General features: G+C 42.0%; 1 protein-coding gene across 1 annotated transcript in view; it reads right to left on the bottom strand.

The window, feature by feature from the left end:
• The window catches only part of LOC124615728 (GDP-fucose protein O-fucosyltransferase 1), a 109196-nt gene extending 86082 nt beyond the window's left edge, over positions 1-23114 (bottom strand). Inside the window, exons 1-3 of the mRNA XM_047143797.1 lie at positions 22930-23114; positions 22725-22840; positions 22186-22309 (exon numbers count right to left, since the gene is read on the bottom strand). Of these exons, the coding sequence (XP_046999753.1) occupies positions 22186-22309; positions 22725-22840; positions 22930-23050 (361 nt within the window). The 5' untranslated portion in view covers positions 23051-23114. The remainder of the gene's footprint in view (positions 1-22185; positions 22310-22724; positions 22841-22929) is intronic.
• Positions 23115-23369: the final 255 nt, after the last annotated feature.

The raw sequence follows: 23369 nt of genomic DNA, 5'->3' as shown, positions 1-23369 counted from the left end.
TTGATAACATCTTTAATTTGGACCCAAGGCCAGGACACCTTATCCTCATTCCTCCACAATCTCAAAAATTTCACTCCCATCCTCTTCACCTGGTGCTCCTCCACCATCATGCCATCTTCCTAGATGTTGAGATCTCCTTCTCTCAAATGCCTCCGTCTACACCTAGGTCCACATCAAATCTACCCTTCACCAACAGTACCTACACTTTGACAGTTACCACACCTTCCACACCAAAATACCACTCCCATACAGCCAGGCCACCTATGGTAGACGCATCTGCAGTGATGAAGACTCCCTTGGCCAGTACACTGAGGTCTCACAAAGGCCTTAGCAGACAGGCAATACCCTCCAGACCTAAGACACAAACAGATCTCCTATGCCATATCTCCACATTCCCTTGTTCCTCACAACCATACCAAGAACCAACCACAAAGAAGCCCCCCCCCCCCCCCCCCCCCGTCACCCAATACCACCTGGGACTGGAACAACTGAACCACGTCCTTGATCAGGGCTTTGTTTATCTAGCATTATACCCTGAAATGAGGGTCAACTTACCCATGATACTTCCATCCCCTCCACAACATCCTAGTCCATTCCTATGCCACTCCCACACCCAATTCTCTGTCACAGGCATCGTACCCTTGTGGAAGACCCAAATGCAAGACCTGTCCAATCCACCCACCCAGCACCACCTACTTCAGTCGCATCGCAGGCTTATCCTACCCAATCAGAGGCCTGGCCTCCTGTGAAAGTAACCATGTTATATACAAGCTCTGCTGCAACCACTGCACAGCATTTCACATTGGTATGACAAACCAACCAGATGTCAACCAGAATGAATGGCTGCCGTCATCCTGTTGCCAAAAACAAGGTGTACCATCCAGTGGCACAATGTGCAGCTGAGCACAACATGTGAGATTTCAATGGCTGTTTCACAACCCATTCCATCTGGATCCTCCCCACCATCTTGAGCTTTTCTGAGCTGTGCAGGTGGGAGCTATCCTTACAGCACATCCTTCGCTCCTGTAACCTTCCTGTCCTAAACCTAAAGTAACTCCCTGTCCCCCTCACCCCCACCCACTAGGGTGTGTGTGTGTGTGTGTGTGTGTGTGTGTGTGTGTGTGTGTGTACACCATCGCCTGTCCCAGTAACCCCCACCTAATTCGTGTCAGCTAGTTGTGTACTGCTAACTCACGCCCTTGTCTGTGAAATCGCATGCCCAGTCGTCTACCACCTGCCCCTCTACCTGCAACCCCAGCTAGCCCACAGATGGCTCAATACTCCCCCATGAACCACTAGACACGTCCTCCCAACCCCCTCCCTGCATCCTGCCTCTCTCCATCCCTCACGTCACCCCACCCCGTAACCCCACCTCACTGCAGTACACTCATTGTGGACCAGGAAAGAGCTGGCAGTTGACTGACCACAATGTAGGGAGACAGGCGTATGCATGTGACTGTGTGTGTGTGTGTGTGTGTGTGTGTGTGTGTGTGTGTGTGTGTTTCTCCTACTAGCTTGAAAAAGAAATACCATTCCAAAAGTTAGCTAAATCTGTACCTTTGTGTACCTATCGATGATGCAGCGTATCTGCCTTTCAGTAAGCCATCTCCTTTACTGCTAAATAATTTGTAATTCTCAGCCAGAACATTCCGTACATTATTACTTGACTAAGCTTAATTTTCCCCATGCCCATAATTAAAGAACTTCTGTATCTCCCCAACACCAGAAATGAAGCTGCTTAGAAATCTGAAGACAGTTAAGATCATCCAGGTTGGCATTACATTTCATAAGGTTGCACATCTTGGGAGGTCAGCATTTCACTGCATGAGGTATTACCGTAGCACATATTTGTGTATCACACTGGTGTGAATCTGAGGAAACAATGGGAATCCAAAACAACTGGCACCTCATTTCCCTGTCTGAAAGATCTGGTTGCATTTCTAGAAACCAGCTGTCAGGTGTTAAGAGTTTATTCATTCAGACAAAATGCTGCACCAGCCCCAACAGCAGGCTACAAACCATACCAGTGTAGAATGGTAGAGTTCTCACTGAACACTACTTCCAACTGTGACTTCTGTAACTCGACACACAGGCTAAGTAATTGTCTCAAGTTCTAAAGAGAGTGATACTGCAAGTAAAACAGACTCTGTGAGCACACAGGTTATAGCTCAACTATCTGGGCTTGAATCACAGGCAGAAGGACTGCCAGGTTGGCAGCTGCCACATTTGTGAGAAGTCACATAATACACTACTGCACAAGAAATAATCATGGGCATCTGCAGAAATTTACTGAAGATGGAGCAAAATTCTAAAACCGCCATTTTTTATGTAACCGGTTCACTGAAACTGAAAACACATTGCACACCAAGAACTAACTTTGACAATACGTTTTGTGTAATCTAATTTTATCTCAAACAATTTGCTAATTATCTTCAACACAAAGGAACTGCTGATATTGGCTATGAGCACGCAGTGAATGAGGGTAATGGGCAAGGGGTGCTAAAATAGCTAGGTAGTCTGTGCAGCTGTGATGATTACTGTGTTCAGATGGCTTAGTGGTCAGAGCATCTGCCTAGTAAGCTGGAGATCCAGGTTTGAATCCTGGTCCAACATAAGTTTTCAACATTCCCCATTGATTTCAATCAATGGCTGCTTGCTGCCAATGTCTGCATTTCCTTTGTGTCTGTACTCAATGGCTGCTGGATCAAAATGGAGCCCATTCTTTCGGAAATGTCTGAAAGGAGAGATATCACACATATATTAGTACTTTTAAAGGAGATTCATTCAGTAGTAAACAGAAGCCATATTTCAATATTTTATGCAATATTTTCATATTATTAGTATGTATGCTACCTTTTTTATCTGACAATCTGAAATTATATTACAGTCAGGTTAACCAGTGAGTCATGAAACATGGCTTTAATATAACGACCAGGTAACTGAATTTTTTGCCTTTCTGATTTATCTATTTGACTATTGCCTACTTTATGTGCTCTATTCAATGGTACACCTGAATCTCTCTCAGGGTTTCCACTGAGACACAATAGACGTTTCAACAAACAGATAACTATTAAAAAGAGTATTTCTGTTCTACACATAGTTTGAGTTGCCAAGTTGTGCTATAACACGAATTGCCAATGACAAAATAACTATGATGCTAGAAGTAAATACCTTGATTTACCTACTTGCAATACTTAACCAGAGTACATGTTGAGATATTTATGCAGCCTGTGTATAAACAATACTGTCTAGATTGTCAACAATTTTTGGTGAGAATTTTATTTCTCCAGTGTATTTTGTAACATGTAAAGAAACCAGGTGTGTGAGTGATTTCAGAGCTCTCTTACAATAATAATAATTTGTTAGTTATGAGTGCCAGAGGGAAAAATATGGTGGAAGCTGTTCTACAGAATTTAGAGTCTCATGCTGGTCTGTATTTCAATACTACAGTACTGTAGTTTTGATATCTTACTGTGATGCTTTATTTCTCTTTCTTTTCTGTAGACACTAAGTGGAAACATTCAAAATTATCTTCTTAGCTTCTTATGTTTGTTACGCTGAAATATAATATAGACAATATACTAAAACATGTTTCTGTTCTTCTATATGTAGCACTGCTTCTTATATGTCCTGAGGGGGAAAGAGGGGGAGGGGGGAATACCCAAATCAACCACTTTTCCTTCTACTTTGCTTGCCAATGACAACAATCCTAATTCAGATTCACCATCTGTATCTCTCCTCCTATCTTGGAATACCAATCATAATTTGATGATGAATCAAACAATAGCTGCAGGGAAGAGCATGTTTTAATTTGAAGCATTTAAAGCCAGCTGAGATCAATGAAATAGAACAAGTGCTGTTTCAAAGAGCAACTGAAGGTGACATTACTGATGTACAGCTCATTAAACAACACAATTTGGAAGATATGGGGCAAACACCCTCACCTTCAAGAACAAGCAACACTAAATAAAAATTAAAATATACAGAGCAGTGAACTAGAAACGTTTCCAAAATCAGAATGCAGTGGTGAGAATACTACATTTCATCCAGGAAACTGTGTTTTTCCAGGAGTATGCATGAAAGAAGAATGTCCAAACTACTGCAGAAGGAAGTGCTATAAAAAGGCTGAAAAATTTTTTAAGACATTACCAATTAGAGACTTATGACAGCAAGCGAGACTTTATTCACAATAAGACATATCTTTATAAAGACTAGTACATGAGTGAATTCAACAAGAAACTAGATTGTTATTTTCTAGTTGCCAAGAAGATAACAAAATGAATCCATGTCTTTAAACGGTTTTTGAAGACACTTGGAATCTGTAAAGGTTTTGGGGATATAGCAACGAACAGAACATCTGAAAACACGAATGAAGAAGACAAAAGGGACCACCATGTAAAAAAAAATCAATTCGCCAGAACTTTTGGATAGTGCAAGGGATCACATCCAAAGTTTTGCAGTTGTTGAATCCCATTGTTGTCACTCTGGGACAAGAAGAAAAAAAAAAAATATTTTCTGTCATCTTACTTTCTCTTTCTGTTTTTGCAAGTAGTTTCACTTTGTATTCACCTTCTCTTTTTTACCATAATCTACCATACAATTTTATGCCGCCTATATATACTCAATAATGCGTAACCCACTTCCAAACCATAACCCCCCCCCCCCCCCCAAAAAAAAACAAAAAATTACCCCGTTTTCAACACTACCGCTGCTATAAAATCCACCGTTTCCAATTCACAAACAGTTCCTTTGACCTATTTAACAACCATTTCGGCTAGTTCTAATAACTTTCGTTTTATTTCCATTTCTGTTTTTACCACATCACTGATCATTTTTAGCTGCTTCCCACAGGTTTTAACGTCATTATTTCTTCGTCAGACAATTGTTAGCCTCATTTTCATAATCTGCCACCACAAAACCACTCCTTTTAATACATTTACACACAGGTTTTTCGAAATTTTCCAGAATTTGTCCACCCTTTAACGTGTTTTGGCGGCAACACAACCACCTAACCTTTGTGCACATCATTGTCTACCAACCCAAGTTCACCACAGGAGCAACATAGCCCAGCTTTTACCAACACTTTTTCGCCTTTTTTCACGCCTTTTTTCACACCAGATCTCCAGTTGCTTTCTAGTTCACCTTTATCTCTCCCCATATATTTTTATTTTCATTTTCACTTCAGCCTCATGTTACACTTTCCACCTTCTAATACCATGTCACCCTCACAACACCCCCACAACGACCCCATTAAGTTTTATTTACATTCCCTCCGCAAACATGCATTTGCCCTAGCCAGATTATGCTCCCATATTTTATTTTCTCAGGCTTGTCTGACATTTGGCATTACCCCCAAAGGCCTCACACTTAAAGTTCCCATCTCTGGCTGTAACCCTTCTTTCCATCAGTCCCTATACCAGTTCCAAACTGAACAATCCATTGCCCTCACGCACCTAATCCTTCACCTACACATCAACTCAGCCAATGAGCACACCCGTCAACTCCTATCCTTAATAAAAGTCCTCAATCTTTCCTCTCCAACATCCACACCGGCTGTTCACAGCATCCTCCTACAGGCCAACCGCAAATTAGAACAGCATGCCACCCTCTACCTCAAAAAACTATCCAATCTCCTGATTTCCCACCTCCAGAAAGGCAACTCACTCACCCTTCACAACCTTTCCAGCAAACCTCAACCTCCTCTCATTGCACACCACATCTACTCAATCTCCCACTTCCAGCTCCACTCCCCCCAAAACCTCAAAATTCCAATCAACACAATCTGGAACCACAACACCCTAATTCAGTAGTTAACCTTTCCTCCAAACCTCTCTCCCAATCCGAAACCTCTGTCCTATCCAAAGGCCTCACCTTCAGCCTCACTCCCAGATTCAGCCAAACAGCCCTCGTCAAAGATTTACTGTCCTACACTCGTACTCTCTGCTGGAAGTATCACTTTGCCATGAAGAAAAATGACCCTAATCCTACTCCTAATGACCCAACTCCCCAAAACACTATCCAAACTGAACCCTGCCTGGAACAGTTCTGTCCTCCGTCACAGCGGGACCCACCTCCTCTTCCCCAAAATCACCCTCTCCAAACCTTCCAGGAATTTCTGACTTCCAGCCTTGCCTCTCAATCCTTCTTAAAAAACCTTAATCCTACTCCCAACATCACCACTGCTGAAGCCCAGGCTATCCGTGATCTGAAGGCTGACCGATCCATTGTCATTCTTCCGGCGGACAAGGGTTCCATGACCGTGGTACTTGATCGTCGGGAGTATGTGGCTGAGGGACTGAGTCAGCTTTCAGACAACACTACATACAAAGTTTGCCAAGGTAATCCCATTCCTGATGTCCAGGCAGAGCTTCAAGGAATCCTCAGAACCTTAGGCCCCCTACAAAACCTTTCACCTGACTCCATCAACCTCCTGACCCCACCGACACCCCGCACCCCTACCTTCTACCTTCTTCCTAAAATTCACAAACCCAATCATCCCAGCCGCCCCATTGTAGCTGGTTACCAAGCCACCACAAAACGTATCTCTGCCTACGTAGATCAACACCTTCAACCCATTACATGCAGTCTCCCATCCTTCATCAAAGACACCAACCACTTTCTCGAACGCCTGGAATCCTTACCCAGTTTGTTACCCCCGGAAACCATCCTTGTAACCATTGATGCCACTTCCTTATACACAAATACTCCGCACGTCCAGGGCCTCGCTGCGATGGAGCACTTCCTTTCATGCCGATCACCTGCCACCCTACCTAAAACCTCTTTTCTCATTACCTTAGCCAGCTTCATCCTGACCCACAACTACTTCACTTTTGCAGGCCAGACATACCAACAATTAAAGGGAACAGCCATGGGTACCAGGATGGCCCCCTCGTACGCCAACCTATTCATAGGTCACTTAGAGGAAGCCGCCTTGGTTACCCAAGCCTGCCAACCCAAAGTTTGATACAGATTTATTGATGACATCTTCATGATCTGGACTTACAGTGACGAAGAACTCCAGAATTTCCTCTCCAACCTGAACTCCTTTGGTTCCATCAGATTCACCCGGTCCTACTCCAAATCCCATGCCACTTTCCTTGACGTTGACCTCCATCTGTCCAATGCCAAGCTTCACACGTCTGTCCACATCAAACCCACCAACAAGCAACAGTACCTCCACTATGACAGCTGCCACCCATTCCACATCAAACGTCCCTTCCTTACAGCCTCGGTCTTCATGGCAAACGAATCTGCTCCAGTCCGGATCCCTGAACCATTACACCAACAACCTGAAAACAGCTTTCGCATCCCGCAACTACCCTCCTGACCTGGTACAGAAGCAAATAACCAGAGCCACTTCCTCATCCCCTCAAACCCAGAACCTCCCACAGAAGAACCCCAAAAGTGCCCCACTTGTGACAGGATACTTTCCGGGACTGGATCAGACTCTGAATGTGGCTCTCCAGCAGGGATACGATTTCCTCAAATCCTGCCCTGAAATGAGATCCATCCTTCACGAAATCCTCCCCACTCCACCAAGAGTGTCTTTCCGCCGTCCACCTAACCTTCGTAACCTCTTAGTTCATCCCTATGAAATCCCCAAACCACCTTCCCTACGCTCTGGCTCCTACCCTTGTAACCGCCCCCGGTGTAAAACCTGTCCCATGCACCCTCCCACCACCACCTACTCCAGTCCTGTAACCCGGAAGGTATACACGATCAAAGGCAGAGCCACGTGTGAAAGCACCCACGTGATTTACCAACTGACTTGCCTACACTGTGAAGCTTTTTATGTGGGAATGACCAGCAACAAACTGTCCATTCGCATGAATGGACACAGGCAGACAGTGTTTGTTGGTAATGAGGATCACCCTGTGGCTAAACATGCCTTGGTGCACGGCCAGCACATCTTGGCACAGTGTTACACCGTCCGGGTTATCTGGATACTTCCCACTAACACCAACCTGTCAGAACTCCGGAGATGGGAACTTGCCCTTCAGTATATCCTCTCTTCTCGTTATCTGCCAGGCCTCAACCTCTGCTAATTTCAAGTTGCTGCCGCTCATACCTCATCTGTCTTTCAACATCATCTTTGCCTCTGTACTTCCGCCTCAACTGACATCTCTGCCCAAACTCTTTGTGTTTACAAATGTCTGCTTGTGTCTGTGTGTGTGCGGATGGATATGTGTGTGGGTGCGTGTGCGTGTGGGTGTGCGTGTGCGAGTGTATACCTGTCCTTTTTTTCCCCCCAAGGTAAGTCTTTCCGCTCCCAGGATTGTAATGACTCCTTACCCTCTCCCTTAAAACCCACATCCTTTCATCTTTCCCTCTCCTTCCCTCTTTCCTGACGAAGCAACCATTGGTTGTGAAAGCTTGAATTTTGTGTGTATGTATTTGTTTGTTTGTGTATCTATCGACCTGCCAGCGCTTTCATATGGTAAGTCACATCATCTTTGTTTTTAAATATATTTTTCCCGCGTGGAATGTTTCCCTCTATTATATTCTTACTATGTATTTCATTGCACGTAAAATAGGTTTTGCAATAGTTGCAGTTAGTTGATTTTGGAACGAACACGTACATAACTCACCATCTGAACAGTGAAGAAGTAGCTATCTCATATTTTAACAAAAAGAAATCGATTTCAATAGGAAAAAACAGGACAAATCTAAATGTAGTGGTCTTTTCAAAATAACTAATCACATTAGATAAGAATTATTTCTGAACACTTTGTTTATAGAGAAGCTTTAAAATTCTGAGATATTTTCAAACATCTTTCTTTCAGTAACAGGAATTGTAAGTTATCCTATGCAGTTGCTGTACCAAGGTGACAATTATGTACATAGAAAATCCTCACAAGAAATTGTTTTCCAATAATATTAGACAGACACTAAAATTAAAAATCTGAAATATAAAAATTCAGACTTACTGAGAAAACCCTGTTGCCTATGAACAAAAACAATTAAAAAGTGGCACTTTAATCTTCCATGAAATGGAGAAACAGGGAATAATCTTCAAAAAAAAAAAGAAAAATTATTTAACTTTTATGACATCTTTAACACTTTGTTTAGAAAACTTCACATCTGACCACGTTGATGGATTTATTGCTTTAGCCCCATGCTTCCTATTTTCAGTGTTGACTAGCATAACCAAAACTGAATAAAATCTGTTTTGAAAGCTACATTTTTTGGGTGAGTTGTTAAAGATGCAACCCAGTGCCACCATCTGACTGGTTGTATCAAGGAAATTTCCCAAAACTGCCCTAAAATTAGCCAGTGAAATTAATAAACTAGGACTGAATTTTTTCTGAAGATATATTTAGCTCCCATTATTAAGTATAATGTACACACCTACAGTATAGCATGGCTGTGTTCATCACAGCCTACTACAGTAGCTCTGCTGGTTATAACTGAATGTAAATAGAATGAGCAAGCCATCAAATATCATCTTCATTCCACAACAGGCAGTAAACCAGTATTGTGATTCCATTGTGTAGCAAAGGGAGGGGTGTCCTCATGGGAACTGGGAATGGATGACTGACATGTATATTGCTGTCAACTGCAGAACAGTGAGAAAAATGACACTGCCTATAGGAATTGGCTTAATTTCCAATGAACAGGGTTACAACCAAAAAATCCAAGATATACAGTGATAGAGTCACAGTAGCTCCTATGGGTCCCAGCAATACTAAAATTGCAGTTCTGAGTCACTGATAAACCTTTGATAGGAATCTGTGGGAATTTTTTAATGAATGAAAAACATGTACTTAGATTTTAAAAGGAGACAAATGCATCTTCTTGTGTCCCCTTGCAGAGTCCTGTGGAAACAAGCCAGTTATGGATATGATAGAAAGCAAGAAGCGGTTACACCTTTCTCTAGGAAAGCAAACTTAACTCATTTAATTCCATTCTCGTTGAAGAACAGTTGTTAAGGATGGGCATCAGGTTGGACGAGTCAAAAGCTTCTTACAATCAGAAGATTCTTCTGCCTAAACATCATGTAACTAAATTGTCATGGGTGAGCATAATTGGTTGTTGAACACACAATATCTATTCCTTTAGCAAACCTCAGAAAAAGGTTCTGGATACCCCATGGAAGACCTATAATTATGAAAGTAATTCACATGTGCCTGCCTTACTATAACCTAAAGGCAACCACTGCAACCCAGCTCATTGAGCAAGTTCCTCTGGTTTGTGTAGAGCAAATATGGCCATTTCTGTAGCTGTGAGGTTGAATATGGAGGACGACTATGTGTCAGGGACAGAAGAAAGAGGAGCAGAAGTAGGACAAAAGTCTACTTTGCCTTGTTTGTATGTGTGGCAACAAAGGCCGTACACATTGAGCTGGTCACTGGTATCCTCCCAAGTTTTCATTGCTGCTCTTCAAAGATTCATTTTATGACTAGCCATTTGCACAGACATGTTCAGCAACAGTGAGAAAACATTAGTGGTAGTAAGGAATGAGCTGTGTGAGCTGCACAAGCTGTTCAGCACTCAGTTCCATGCAACACTAATTCAGAACTAAGCATCACAAAATAACGATATTGTGGCATTTTATCCTGCCTCCTGACCTGCATTTTGGTGGGCTGGGAGAAGCAAGTATAAAATCTATCAAGGCACATTTAAGAAGAATTGTGGGAGACCAAGTGCTGACATATAAAGAATTAAATTCTCAACCCATTACACAACTTTCAGATAGCCCAGCTGAGTTATACGTCCTACTGCAAGCTTTTTCTTATCAGTGAATACCTGATAGCAGAGCCAGAGTCTTGCTTTCAGAGTCATCATCCAAGTTGCCATGATGGCCGCTATTTGAGGAGGGTAAACAGCATGTGTGGAAATGGTGGTCAAAGCACTACTGACCACAGTTGCAGCACAGAACTAAATGCTCATCAGCAAAAGACAATATGTAACTAGGTGCATTGGTTCTCATGTAGGAAGACAATCTGGCATCCTTGATGTGGCAATCTGGAGTCATCGTTTACACACATCCTAGTCTTGGTAGTTTGGTGGAGTTTGTTTCAGTGCATACAGCAAAGGGAATCTATAAATGACCAGTTTCAAAAATCTGTGGCTGCTCTGCAGGAACTTAGGCTTTAGTGCTCATACATATATAATTACTAACTGTCTGAAAGTTCTTTTTTTGTTTTTGTTTACAGTGAAGATGATTTCGTCAACCTTTTATTTACTTATTTGCTACTCATCACATACCAAACAGACACTGAGTCACAGACAGGCGCAATAAAAGGGAATGCCAGAAATATTTAGCTTTTAGACTACATCGTTCATCAGAAGTAGAAAACACACCCAAGCACAACTCGCGCACACATGCTCACTTCCACCTCCAGGCATTAAGGTCTGAATACAATTGCGTCTGAGGTGAGCAGCAATTCAGCTGGGTAGGTAGTCGGGATACAGAACATCTGTGGAGCAGAGAGGGTGAAGGATAACAGAGTAATGGTAGGGGAAAAGACATTCGTGTTGCATGTGGGTGCAGCTGTGCTGCAGGCTGATTGAGGGCAGAAGGGAAGAGCAGAGAAATAGACAAGGAGAAAGGAATATGTAAGTGCTTTAACAGGATAGAAGGCATGTGCAGTAGTGGAGTGGGAGTAGGTATGGGGATAGGCAGATGGAGAACATGGACTAGCAAAGGCCAAGGCCAGGGGTTTCATGGGAACAAAGAAGAGTTCCCTGGTGTTGGTGGGAAGAATCAAGATGACAGAGGCTGCAAAAAGTCCTTAAGGTGAAGCAAATCATGTTTGATGGCATTTTCAGCAACTGGGTGGTCCAGCTGTCTCTTGGCCACAGTTTCGTGGTGACCATTCATGCAGACAGACAGCTTCTTAGCAGTTATGTTGAAGTAGAATGTGCACAGTGGTTGCAGCTAAGTTTGTAGATTACATCTAAGTTTGTAGATGGGTTAGGAGAGTGGCTGTGACAGGACTGTAGTAGGTGGTAGTGGGAGAATGTAAGGGCTTGGGCCAGCAAGGGCTTGGGCCAGCACTAGGCCTATCACAGGAATATGAGTGATGAGGCAAGGGGTTGCGAGCAGGGTGGAGTAGGGACAGAAGAGGATATTGTGAAGGTTCAGTGGGCAGAGGAGTATCATTGTGTGAGGGGTGGGTGAGACAAGGAGGATATCCTCATTCCAGAGCACAATGATGCAGTTGAAACATTCACAGAGAATATTCTTCAGTCATGAGTGGAGTGCTCCTCTATGGCTGGACAGTGGGTATGTGGGGGATGGTAGGTGACTACGAGAAAAAGCATGGGAGATCTGTTTCTGAATAAGGCTATTTCAATCTATAAAAACCTCAGTCAGATACGTGGCATATTTGGAGATGGACTGTTCATCACTACAGATGCAACAAACAACCATAGGTGGTTAAGCAGTATGGAAGGGACTTCTTGGTGTTGAGTGGATGGCAGCCATCAAAGTGGAGATATTTATTGATGGCTGGTAGGTTTGACATGGCAGACATACTGAAGCAGCCATCCTTTAGGTGGAAAACAACATCAAGCAAGGTGGTTTGTTGGGCTGAAGAGGGCCAGGTGAAGTGAATGAGTAAGATGAGGTTCTGGAAGAATGTGGGTAGAGTGTACTCTCACTCAGTCCACATCATGACAATGTCATCAATTACTCTTAACCAGATGAAAGATTAGGGATTCTGGGTGGTTAGGAGGAATTCCTCTAGATGGACCACGAATATGTGGGCACAGGATGATGCCATGCACCCAACGTTGTATCACATATCTGATTGTAGGTGATGCCTTCAAAGGAAAAGTAACTGTGGGTGAGTCTATAGTTGGTCACACTAACCATGAAGGAAGTTGTAGGCTTGGAGTCAGTCGGGCATTGGGAAAGGTAGTGTTTAATAGTGACAAGATCATGAGCATTTGGGCTGTTAGTGTAGGAGTGGCATCAACACTGATGAGCGGGGCCCTGGGTGGAACTGTGGAGAGTAGATGGAGGAAATGATTGATGCCTTTTATATAGGAAGGCAGTTTATGGATAGCTGGCTGATGGTTTTGGCCCACAAGGACAGAGATTCTATGTGGGAGCACAGTACCTGGCCACATTAGGGTATCTGCTTGGCTGGATTTATGTACTTTGGGAAGCATGTCGAACATATGAGTGTGGGGAGTGGAGAGGATAAGGAGAGGTGGTGGGGGGTGAGTGTGGAGAGGGGGTGAATGGGGGGAGGGAGGGAGGGAGGGAGGAGGGAGGGGAAGTGACTTGGGGGAGGGGAGTGGGGAGAGGGTTGTCTGACATGGACCTGAGAATTCGAGTGAGGAGAGACTTGAGATCATGCTGGGCTTCTGGAAGGATGTCACTGTGGCAGAACTTGTATGTGGATGTGTGAACACTGGGAGGGTACATCCACCAGGTAATCCTTGGTCCATAACCACAGTAGGAAACCATTATTGCCAGGAGTGATCATAAGGTCGGGGTCTATTTTTACAAGGGGGGACCCAAAAGTAACCGGAATCGTAATGCTGCACATTGTAGCAGGTTGCGCCCCCAGAGCTCTGCCGAGTCATTCTGCCATGCAGTGTCACCCAACAATGAGAAGTGTGGCTTCTTTGGCAGTTCTTTCAGTGTACGTACAGTGCAGATGTGACTATAGGAAATGGAACGTGCAGCAGTCAAGTTGCTCGGCAAGAACGCAGCAGCAGAAACTGTTGCGATGATTCAGACAGCCTACAAAGACCATGCTCTTAATAAAACACAAGTGTACGAATGGTTTTCTTAGTTTAAAAAGGGAGAAATGGTGGTTGAAGATCAGCCTTGTTCCGGTCGACCTTCAACTGCTTGAAGCGAAGACTACATCAACAAAATCCATGATCTCATCAGTGAAGATCGACGCAGGACAATCGACCAACTCAAGAACTTGTCCGGATTGTCCTGGAGCTCAATTTAGCGCATCTTGATCATTGATTTGGGGATGCGAAGAGTGGCAGCAAAATTCGTGCCGAAGCTTCTTACCGGTGATCAAAGGGATCGTCGTGTTCAAGCCTGCCTCAGAATGAAGAATGCGTTCAAAGATGATCCACATTTTTTCAACAAAATCATTACAAGTGATGAGTCATGGTGCTATGGGTACGATCCCGAAAGTAAACAACAGTCATCACAATGGAAGTCACCTGGCTCACCTCGACCAAAAATTGCTCGACAAATGAAATCGAATGCGAAAACTATGTTGATCTGTTTTTTTGACATCAAAGGGATTGTATACTCTGAATTTGTCCCTGAAAACCAGACAGTAAACCAACAATTCTATTTGGAGATTACGAAATAGCTTCGCAGAAGTTTGTCGCGAAAACGTCCGGCTTTGTGGGATTCTGGCATGTGGTTCCTGCATCACGATAATGCTCCTGCACACACGGCTCAGCATTCACCAGTTTTTGTCCTCAACGTAGACGACTACCTTGACCCACGCACCCTACTCACCAGATTTAGCACCTCGGACTTCTTCCTATTCCCGAGGATGAAAAGAGACTTGAGAGGGAAGCATTTTGTGGATGTGGAAGATGTAAAACGCAATGTCATGAAAGTGCTAGCAGGTAGCAAAGAGGACGAATTTAAAAGGTGCTTCGAACGCTGGAATGAATGTTTGGACAAGTGTATTAATGCTAATGGAGAGTACTTCGAAGGAGATTAAGGTTGTATTTGAAAACAATAAAGTATATGCTTTCTAGAAAGAAATTCCGGTTATTTTTGGGTCCCCCCTCGTATGTGGTGGATTGCAGCTCAATCTGTGGATGTCAGGTTCGTTTCCATGGTGAGGAATTTGGGGAATGACTGTGAGGCAAAGTTCAAAGTTAGGAAATTCTGGTAAGTTAACAAGGGATGATTGGAGTCTGTGAGGGTAAATCACAGTCAGATGGAGGAGTAAACTGAGTCAGACGGAGCTCAATATTGATTCTGGATTGACTCTGATTGGTAGGGTTAGTGGTGCAAAAGTATTTATAACTGTGTTTTGGATCTGTTTAAGCTCTGGGTCCTGCAGGGTGGAAGGAACGAGTTTCTGAGGGTGTGGTAAATGCAGTATGTCTGCAAAGCCAGGTTTGGTGGCAATTAAGGGTTTTGAGGGGGCTTCGTGGAGGTTCTTGTAGTGGTGGTGAATAATCATAGTCCAAGGCAAAAGTATGAGATGAACAAATTGGACAGTTTTTTGAGGGGTCATTGTGTGTACCGCTGTAGTTCCTGGATGGCAAAGGTTTTAATCTGGGAGATGGGATGCAGGAATTAGGATTGCAGAGCAGAAGCATTTTAAAGGTAGAGAGGAGGTAGTACGAGGTGGGTTGGGCTTGATTTATATTGATTTACAGGAATAGGTTAGTAAGGGCTATTGGCTGATAGAATTTGAACAGATAGATAATTGGAGAAGAATGGGTTGCAACCAGAGGTGGGCAATCTGATGGTCAGGCCATCTGGGGAGATTACATGAGCGAGGCAACAATGCAGGAATAGTATGCAGTGCTAGGTTTTGTCAACGGATAGGGAAGTCCTTTGTATTGGTGCAGATGGATGGTGCAAGGGTCCATAACAAAGGATAAATAACACATAAAAATACATACAACTGGGTATGAATTCATGGGAAAAATCATAAAAAGACTAAATAGATGAAGCATAGCGAGAAAGGTGCAACCTGAATAAGTAGGCTCTATAGTGAAAAACGAAAATGAAATAAAATCAATATTAAAGTGGGGTGAGTGAACAACACACACACACACACACACACACACACACACACACACACACACACGTGTGTTTTACATTTTGACAGTTGTCAACCTTTCCATGTCAAATGTTCCTTCCCATACAGTTTTAGCATTTGAATCAAACATATCTGTTCAGCTGCAGACATTCTCACCCCAGCGTTCAATGAGACATAATTACCCCACAAGCCTAGTTCAAAAACAGATTTGCTGGGCCACTACATCTAATCTTGGTATTGCTGATCCCTTAAAAACTTACAAGGACACTACTTCTCATTCAGTATTATCCTGGTCTTGAATGTATTTATCAGCTACTTTGACAAGGCAATGAATTCCCAAAATCATGCTCAGAAATGAGGTTCATTCTGTCCAAAATTTTGCCCACCACACCTAGAATAGCTTTTCGTCACCCTCCCAATCTCTGCAATATCTTTGGCAGACCCCATGCTCCTTCTGCACAAATCTTCCTCCCCTATGGCTCCTACCCCTGTGTTAAATTAGCATGATTACCACAAAGTTATCAATTAGAATGAGTGGGCATAGGCAGGGGGTGTATACTGGCAAAACTCAATATTCTGTTGCAGAGCGTAGTTTACAATATGACAATTGTGACCTTGGTGCCTATTCCATCACATGTGCCATCTGGACTCTTCCCCCAGACACCAGTTTCTCAGAACTTTACAGGTGGGAACTGGTGGTACATTTCCTAGGTTCTCACCACCCATCTGGCCTACATTTACATTAATTTCCTCACAGAGACTACCCTTTCTTCACTCCCTTTTAGTTTTCTACATCTTTCATTTTCTGACATGTCTATTTTTTGTCATCCCCCACCCATCTCTATCACATACAATGCATTCAGCTTTTCACTTTTATTAAATCGTGCACATGTTTTAGCAGTAATCTCCGTCTTGCATGTTACCCTATCTTTCACTTTTTCGCTATCGTGTTTTCAAATCCGATGAGTCTTTCCTTCTCATCCCATCTGGTAAGTCTCCCTGACCTGGGCTTCTGGGTGACTTTTCCAAACTCTATCCCTTTCCCTAAAACTCAGCATTCCTTTTCCCTCGACCCTCTTCCTCCCTCTTCAATCCTTCTGCCAGTAGAAAGAACCACTGGCTCTGAAAACTAGCAAACTGTAATACCTTTTATTTGTGTGTCCTCCTGTCGACAGTTGGCAAGTAGATTTTTTGTCTATGCAGTTACTTATATTTTCACTCCACTTAAACAATGATGTACTTTCATTCTCAAGTACCTTTCACTTGCAGCGAGTGTAAGCATTTGTTTGGACTGTGGTAAGAGCCAGGCAGCACAGGATTACTGTGCATTTCATGGCTGCCTGCAACTGGAAATTAGTAGAACTGCAGCTGAGGCAAGTCAAGAGAAACAGCACTCAACTTTGTCTCAATTCAGAAGGCACAATGCTTACATGTGTCCCTTCATTGATTCAACCTAGCCCTAATACATCAACATAAATATGAACTGTCACAGAGAAGAGGCAGATTACAATATTGCCAGCTAACCAAGCCCAGTCTACTTTCTCAACACACACATCAAGCTTTACTGGACCAATATTGTTATCCAATAGCTATAACCAACTTTGAAACTCAAGTGTCCATGCTACTCATTGCTGACCTTGAAGTCTACAAGGGAAGTCATAGCATCTTAATCATCAACTCGAAAAAATAAAGTTATGTAACTACTTTTTACATGTTTGCAGATTCATGTCTGTGCACAGGAATCTACACATCACAGTACTGTAGCACACCACTGGAGGAGCCAAAGCAAAATGGCACAGCCCAATGACAAAATGAAATATTGTGTGGTAATTCATTTCTTGAATTTGAGGGGGAATAACACTGCAACAATCCATGCTGAGTTGTCAGGTGTGTATGGCGATAATGAACAGTCATATGACAGTGGTTACGTGGTACAGATGTCTCTAGTGTGGTCAAACTAGTCTGTATAATGAAGAACAAAGATGCACCCCATATCTCAGAGAAGTACTGAAAGCTGCAACTGCTAACTGATAAACTGGTGGCAGTCATGCGGATGTAAAAGGCTGAACAGTGATTACACAACACCTGGTGTACGACATTTCACAGGTGGCTATTGCTATTATATGATTTGTTACTTACAGTGCTCACATAGGCAGTGGTAGGAGGGTGCATAGGACAAACCCCCACTTTAAGACTTGCCCCATGCACTCTCCTACCACCATTTATACCAGCTCTGTAACTGGCAAAACATGTTCTATCAAAGGGAGAGCCAACTGTGAAATGACATGTCGTATACCAGCTATTATGTGAACACTGTTCAGCCTTTTACGTTGGCATGACTATCTACAAGTTCTCAGTTAAGATTACCAGCTCTATACTTACCCCAGAGACCAGTTTCTCAGAACTCAGCAGGCAGGAACTGACACTACATGTCCTTAGTTATTGTCACTAACCTGGCCTTAATTTATGTTAATTTCTTTGGTCTCTGCATTTCTTCACAGTAACTATTCCTGTTTTCTACATTTTTCATTTTATGACCTGTCTGTTTTTTGCAGCACACCTCTATCACATTCAATGCATGTAGCTTTTCAATCTTATTAACTCGTGCACAACATTTTGGCAGTAATCTGTCTTGGTGGTGGTGGTAGTTAGTGTTTAACGTCCCGTCGACAACGAGGTCATTAGAGACGGAGTGCAAGCTCGGGTTAGGGAAGGAAATCGGCCGTGCCCTTTCAAAGGAACCATCCCGGCATTTGCCGGAAACGATTTAGGGAAATCACGGAAAACCTAAATCAGGATGGCCGGAGACGGGATTGAACCGTCGTCCTCCCGAATGCGAGTCCAGTGTACTAACCACTGCGCCACCTCGCTCGGTAATCTCCGTCTTGCATATTACCTTATCTTCCATCTTTAAGTCTCAGGTTTTCAAATCTTGTTTGGCACAGTCACCATCAATCAATCTTCTCTTCTCATCCTGTCCATTAAAGTCTCCCCTGACTGGGGTTCTGGGTGATTTTTCGGAACTTTACCCTTTCCCTAAACCTCACTAGGCCTTTTCCTTCGCCTCTCCTCCTTCCTCTTCAACCCTTCTACCACAAGAAGGAGCCACTGGTTCCCAAAGCTTGCAAACTTTAATACCTTTTATATGTGTGTGTTCTCCTGCCACCTCTTGGTGAGTAGATTTTTTATCCATCCAACTACGTTATATTTTCAACTTTTATTTAAGCACACTACAAGGTGCAAAATGTCAACAGAAATGCTGTAAACCTTCAAACAAACGTTGAACACAGTCCTACACAAGAAAAATAATAGCAATACATTTCCTTTCTGTTTTTTGTTTCGCGCAACACCAGTCAAAGTAAACAGATTTCTGGAGCTCCTACTTAAGTGTTCTGCTGTTCTTTCAATATCCCCAGCAGCCTATCATGCAAAGGCCTTTATTCAATTCAGTAGATGCACTTTACAGGTGGAAGTTTAGAAAGTATGTTGCTTAAGAGCAACAGGTCACAGCTGGTTTAGACATATTTTGAAAACTTCATGTGGCATTGAAACCAAACACTGCAGTGAGAATTATGGGAGAAGGAACCACCAAGAAAACAGCTTATCTACTACAATTTGGCATGAACACTCTATCTGGAAGACACTTACACCATGCCAAATTGTAAATCAATTGTAAATTGTAATTGTAAATCAATCAATCACAGAAATCCTTGACTAGCACTGCATCAGCCAGAAAATGAAATGCCAGTCTCCAATTGGTGCCTTATTACCTTCTCAGACAAGGCAGAGCATTTTTGCTTGCTTGTTCCAAATGAAGAGGAAAAAATAAGATATCACCTGACAAAGCAACCAGTTCTCTTCCAAGCCTCGGTACAGAATATACAGAACTTACAGGGGCACTTCTCTTGGTGAACTCTACTGTTGCCACAGTTACACAAATAGAAGCTGCAACAGCCAAAATAGGACACTGAATGACAGCTGGCATTGTGAGTTACTAGAAAGATGTTGCTGTCCTCAGTAACAATCCTCCTTTAGGACTCGGACTTGTAGAGTAGTGTACAAAACAAACCTATATGGAATTCAGATCATAAAAACAGTCAGAGTTACTCTGTCAGATATGTTTACTGTTGCTCCTGAGACTTCTTTGTGGCTACAGTAAGTGCAATTTGAGATGATTATCAGTCTACATTCCAGGCTGAAATCTTAAGTTTTAAAAGTGTAGATATATAGAGTTTTATGTTCGTAATTCACTCCCAAAGAAAACTGTGCCATCTATGGACACAACTGAAGATTGTAGTACAACTTGTCGACTGACTGTGACATCATCAACATGGTGGACACCCTTATTTCAAGCATATAAAATATGGTGACTATATTGTCAACCACTGCATACATGAATATGCAAAAATAATACAAAACATATTTAATTGTTGAAATAACATAAAACTAACAGGACACTCACAAGAATTGGGGCTTTTGGGTCGGGACTAACTAAATATTCAACAAACCTGTCACAGAAAAGATACCAAAACAAATACTAACACAAAAATCAAGCAAATTACATCCTCAGCAGTTACTAAAGCCATGATATTTAAAAAAAAAAAGGGGGGGGGGGACAAAACTGATACCTGGTATTTCAATTTGACCTTTACAGCTAAAGCAAAGTCCACAGTATAATAAATCAAAACCTGTGCATATAATTAAGATCAAAAACTTATCTTTGCACCAATGAGAGTAAAAAAAATTCTGTGATACCTACCAATCAAAATCCAACATAATTACACAAACCAAAAATTTATAAAACAAATTGCACTAACACCAGTTTCAATAAAGAAGAAACACTCGATTATGCAAATAAACACACATACCATACACAAAAAATAAAATAAAGTTGTTGTCAATCCAAAGTTTGTTTTAAACACTACAGTTCTTATTTGGCATGGTCAAGTTGGAGATGGTTCACCTATGCTTTCCTCAAAACTTTTTAACAGGTTTCCCCCGTCAGTTATAGGGTGACCTACGGTTTAAAGTGAATTCTGAACCACAGTGCAACTCAGAATTTTTCATATCAACAAACACAGAGAGGTGACTTTAACACAACATGAAGAAATAAAAGCAAAAAAATATCATTGCTAACCAAAGTAGGCCAACAAATCTAGCAATAAGAGAAATAATGTGTCATCAACACAGTCTCAAATGGCCAGCCCACAGTTCTCAAATCATGAACCTTCCAGATACAATGCTGCATGTACTGGTCTGTGGTCCGAGATGCAGCAACTTTCGTCAGTCTCGTACCTTCTCCACAAACTTAACACTTCACATATTCTGCAGTTACCTCAAACAACTGTAGGTATTTAATCACAGTCAAGATTTCATCCCCCATTGTGGCATGCTTGAACCTACTTGTTAACTTTGTTACATCAGAAATAATGAAAAACAAAACACAAATTAAATCTCCAACCATATACACAACACATTAACAATTCCAAACCCGACAATGAATCTATTTCCATAAATGCCGAAATCAAAATGACTCACTAGCAAACTGTTACAAACTCTTCTACCAAAAGTCCAATGACTCACTAACAGCACTCACAAATAATTAGAAACAAACACCCAACGCCCCACAATACAGCACACTACTGTATACTCCACACAACCTCTCCAAACATGATCCATTTCAAATATGCCGGAATGCCATGATATACAACATGACACAGTCAAGTCACAGGTCAAAGCAGACGATAGGTACAGAAAGCTTCAGTCGACCATATCTACAAATAATCTGTGGTTGAAGCTAATACCATATGGCAAGTAACAATGTATACAGCAGAAAACAGATTTGTGGCTTCATTAACTCATAACAAACTTAGGCCTCATGTCAGCTGCAGATCAGCAGGTACCATAAACATTGTTTAAGTTGTGACATATCCATTATTTTATCCAGCTTATGCCTTTCAATTAATATTAACAGATATCTACAACTAAAACATACAAAAAGAAACATCCCAGATGACATCTATGTCACAACAGTACACTCCAGACAATACTGATGGGATGTGTTGTTCACTAAAGTGAACATAACTGCTTCCTTCAACTGCTGATTCACTTCTCATTTCTCTTAAAAGCAGAAGTAGAGAGAGAGAGAGAGAATTCAAAACCTGGTATCTATTAACATAAATATTATAACACCCAATAGTACAAATTATTACAAGTGTGATATTTGGTGGTTATTAGTAAACTATCTTCCAAATAATAATTTGAACATTCAAGAACACAGCTGAATGCTCATTTGTAAGTGCCATGCACACACTGTATCAAGAAAACTGTAAAATGAGCGCAACAGCTCCCAAACCATACTGACAACTTTATGACAGTTACAATTTGGCTATCTACCACTAAAGAAATCTGATGCTACTACAGGTCAAGGGTTGAATGTTTTCTGGAATTTCCATTTAAAACAAACCTGTTCTCTTCTCTGGAGGCCAGATCTTAGGTGCAAGTTTGTCCATAAATTCTTCCATGGTTATAACTCTGTGATATTTGCGCAGAGGCTCCACTTCAAAGTATGTGTCAAATGGAACCTGTATCTGTAAAATTTTTTTACATGTTTTTCATTGTGTAACATCTGCTGGCAGTTCTCATTACACGAATAACTTTGGTAGCAAATCAACTAAATATTAACTGCGATTAAATTGGTAGCTTGGACAGAGTATAGTTACTACAAAAGTCCAAAAATTGAATCAGGCCCACAGTTCTTAATCACACTAATAGAAAAATGGGCCGCTTTCCATCCAAGTAGGTTCATAATGAGAGGGAATTGTATTATAAATCGTATAATACGAACGCATATGTACTGTCTATAAGGTGTCTTATTTTCTTGTTTAGTGAGTATGTGTGAATTTGGTTGCAGTCATACATTGCTGAAATGCGCGGGCAATTATAACTGCATGGGTATACATAATTAATCCGCATAAGGAGCTTTACCCTGTTTCATGCACTCACCGATCGCGGTGCTCCGTACCGGTATTCAACCCATGGTGGTAGTGCAAGAGTCCTATTCAGACCTTTCGCAAAACCTAAAGCTCCTAAGAAATGGTCAGCCTGGTTGCCGAATCTACCTGAAAATCATATTATTTAACATAAGTAAAAGAATCTTTGCAGTATAGTAACATTTCTGGTAGCATAGCAACAGCGGTTTTCTTCTTACCCATGCACGGACAATAAAGAATGTATCCATTTTCGTCCGTCTCGACAGCAAACGCCGAAACAAAGCTAAGAATCGCGAAAACGAAGGAAGGTACACACGTTCTTACTAACATAATGCACATACAGTCCACCCAAATCTCTATTGCTGAAAGCAGACGCAGTTGCTAAGCAACCGCTACTGACCAATGTACATCTCTGGTAAAGCGTGTTTTTGTTGTATGTTTTTATCTGTGGCTGTCATGATTCATGATTGGATACAAGTTTCCACGGGGCATTGAAAACTTGCAGATGCATGCCTCAATTTTGTCTTCAACTATAAGTGTGTTTGACATTTTTATAAAGAAGAAATAAATAAATTTCAGAAGGATTTCAAAATTAGTTTCATTCATTCGAAAATAATTTTCGAACGATACTGCGTCAACTGTTGATAACTCTTTTTAT

This window comes from Schistocerca americana, chromosome 5 (genome assembly GCF_021461395.2).
Source record: "Schistocerca americana isolate TAMUIC-IGC-003095 chromosome 5, iqSchAmer2.1, whole genome shotgun sequence".
Lineage (NCBI taxonomy): Eukaryota > Metazoa > Arthropoda > Insecta > Orthoptera > Acrididae > Schistocerca > Schistocerca americana.
This window is presented reverse-complemented; position numbering and strand designations above follow the sequence as displayed.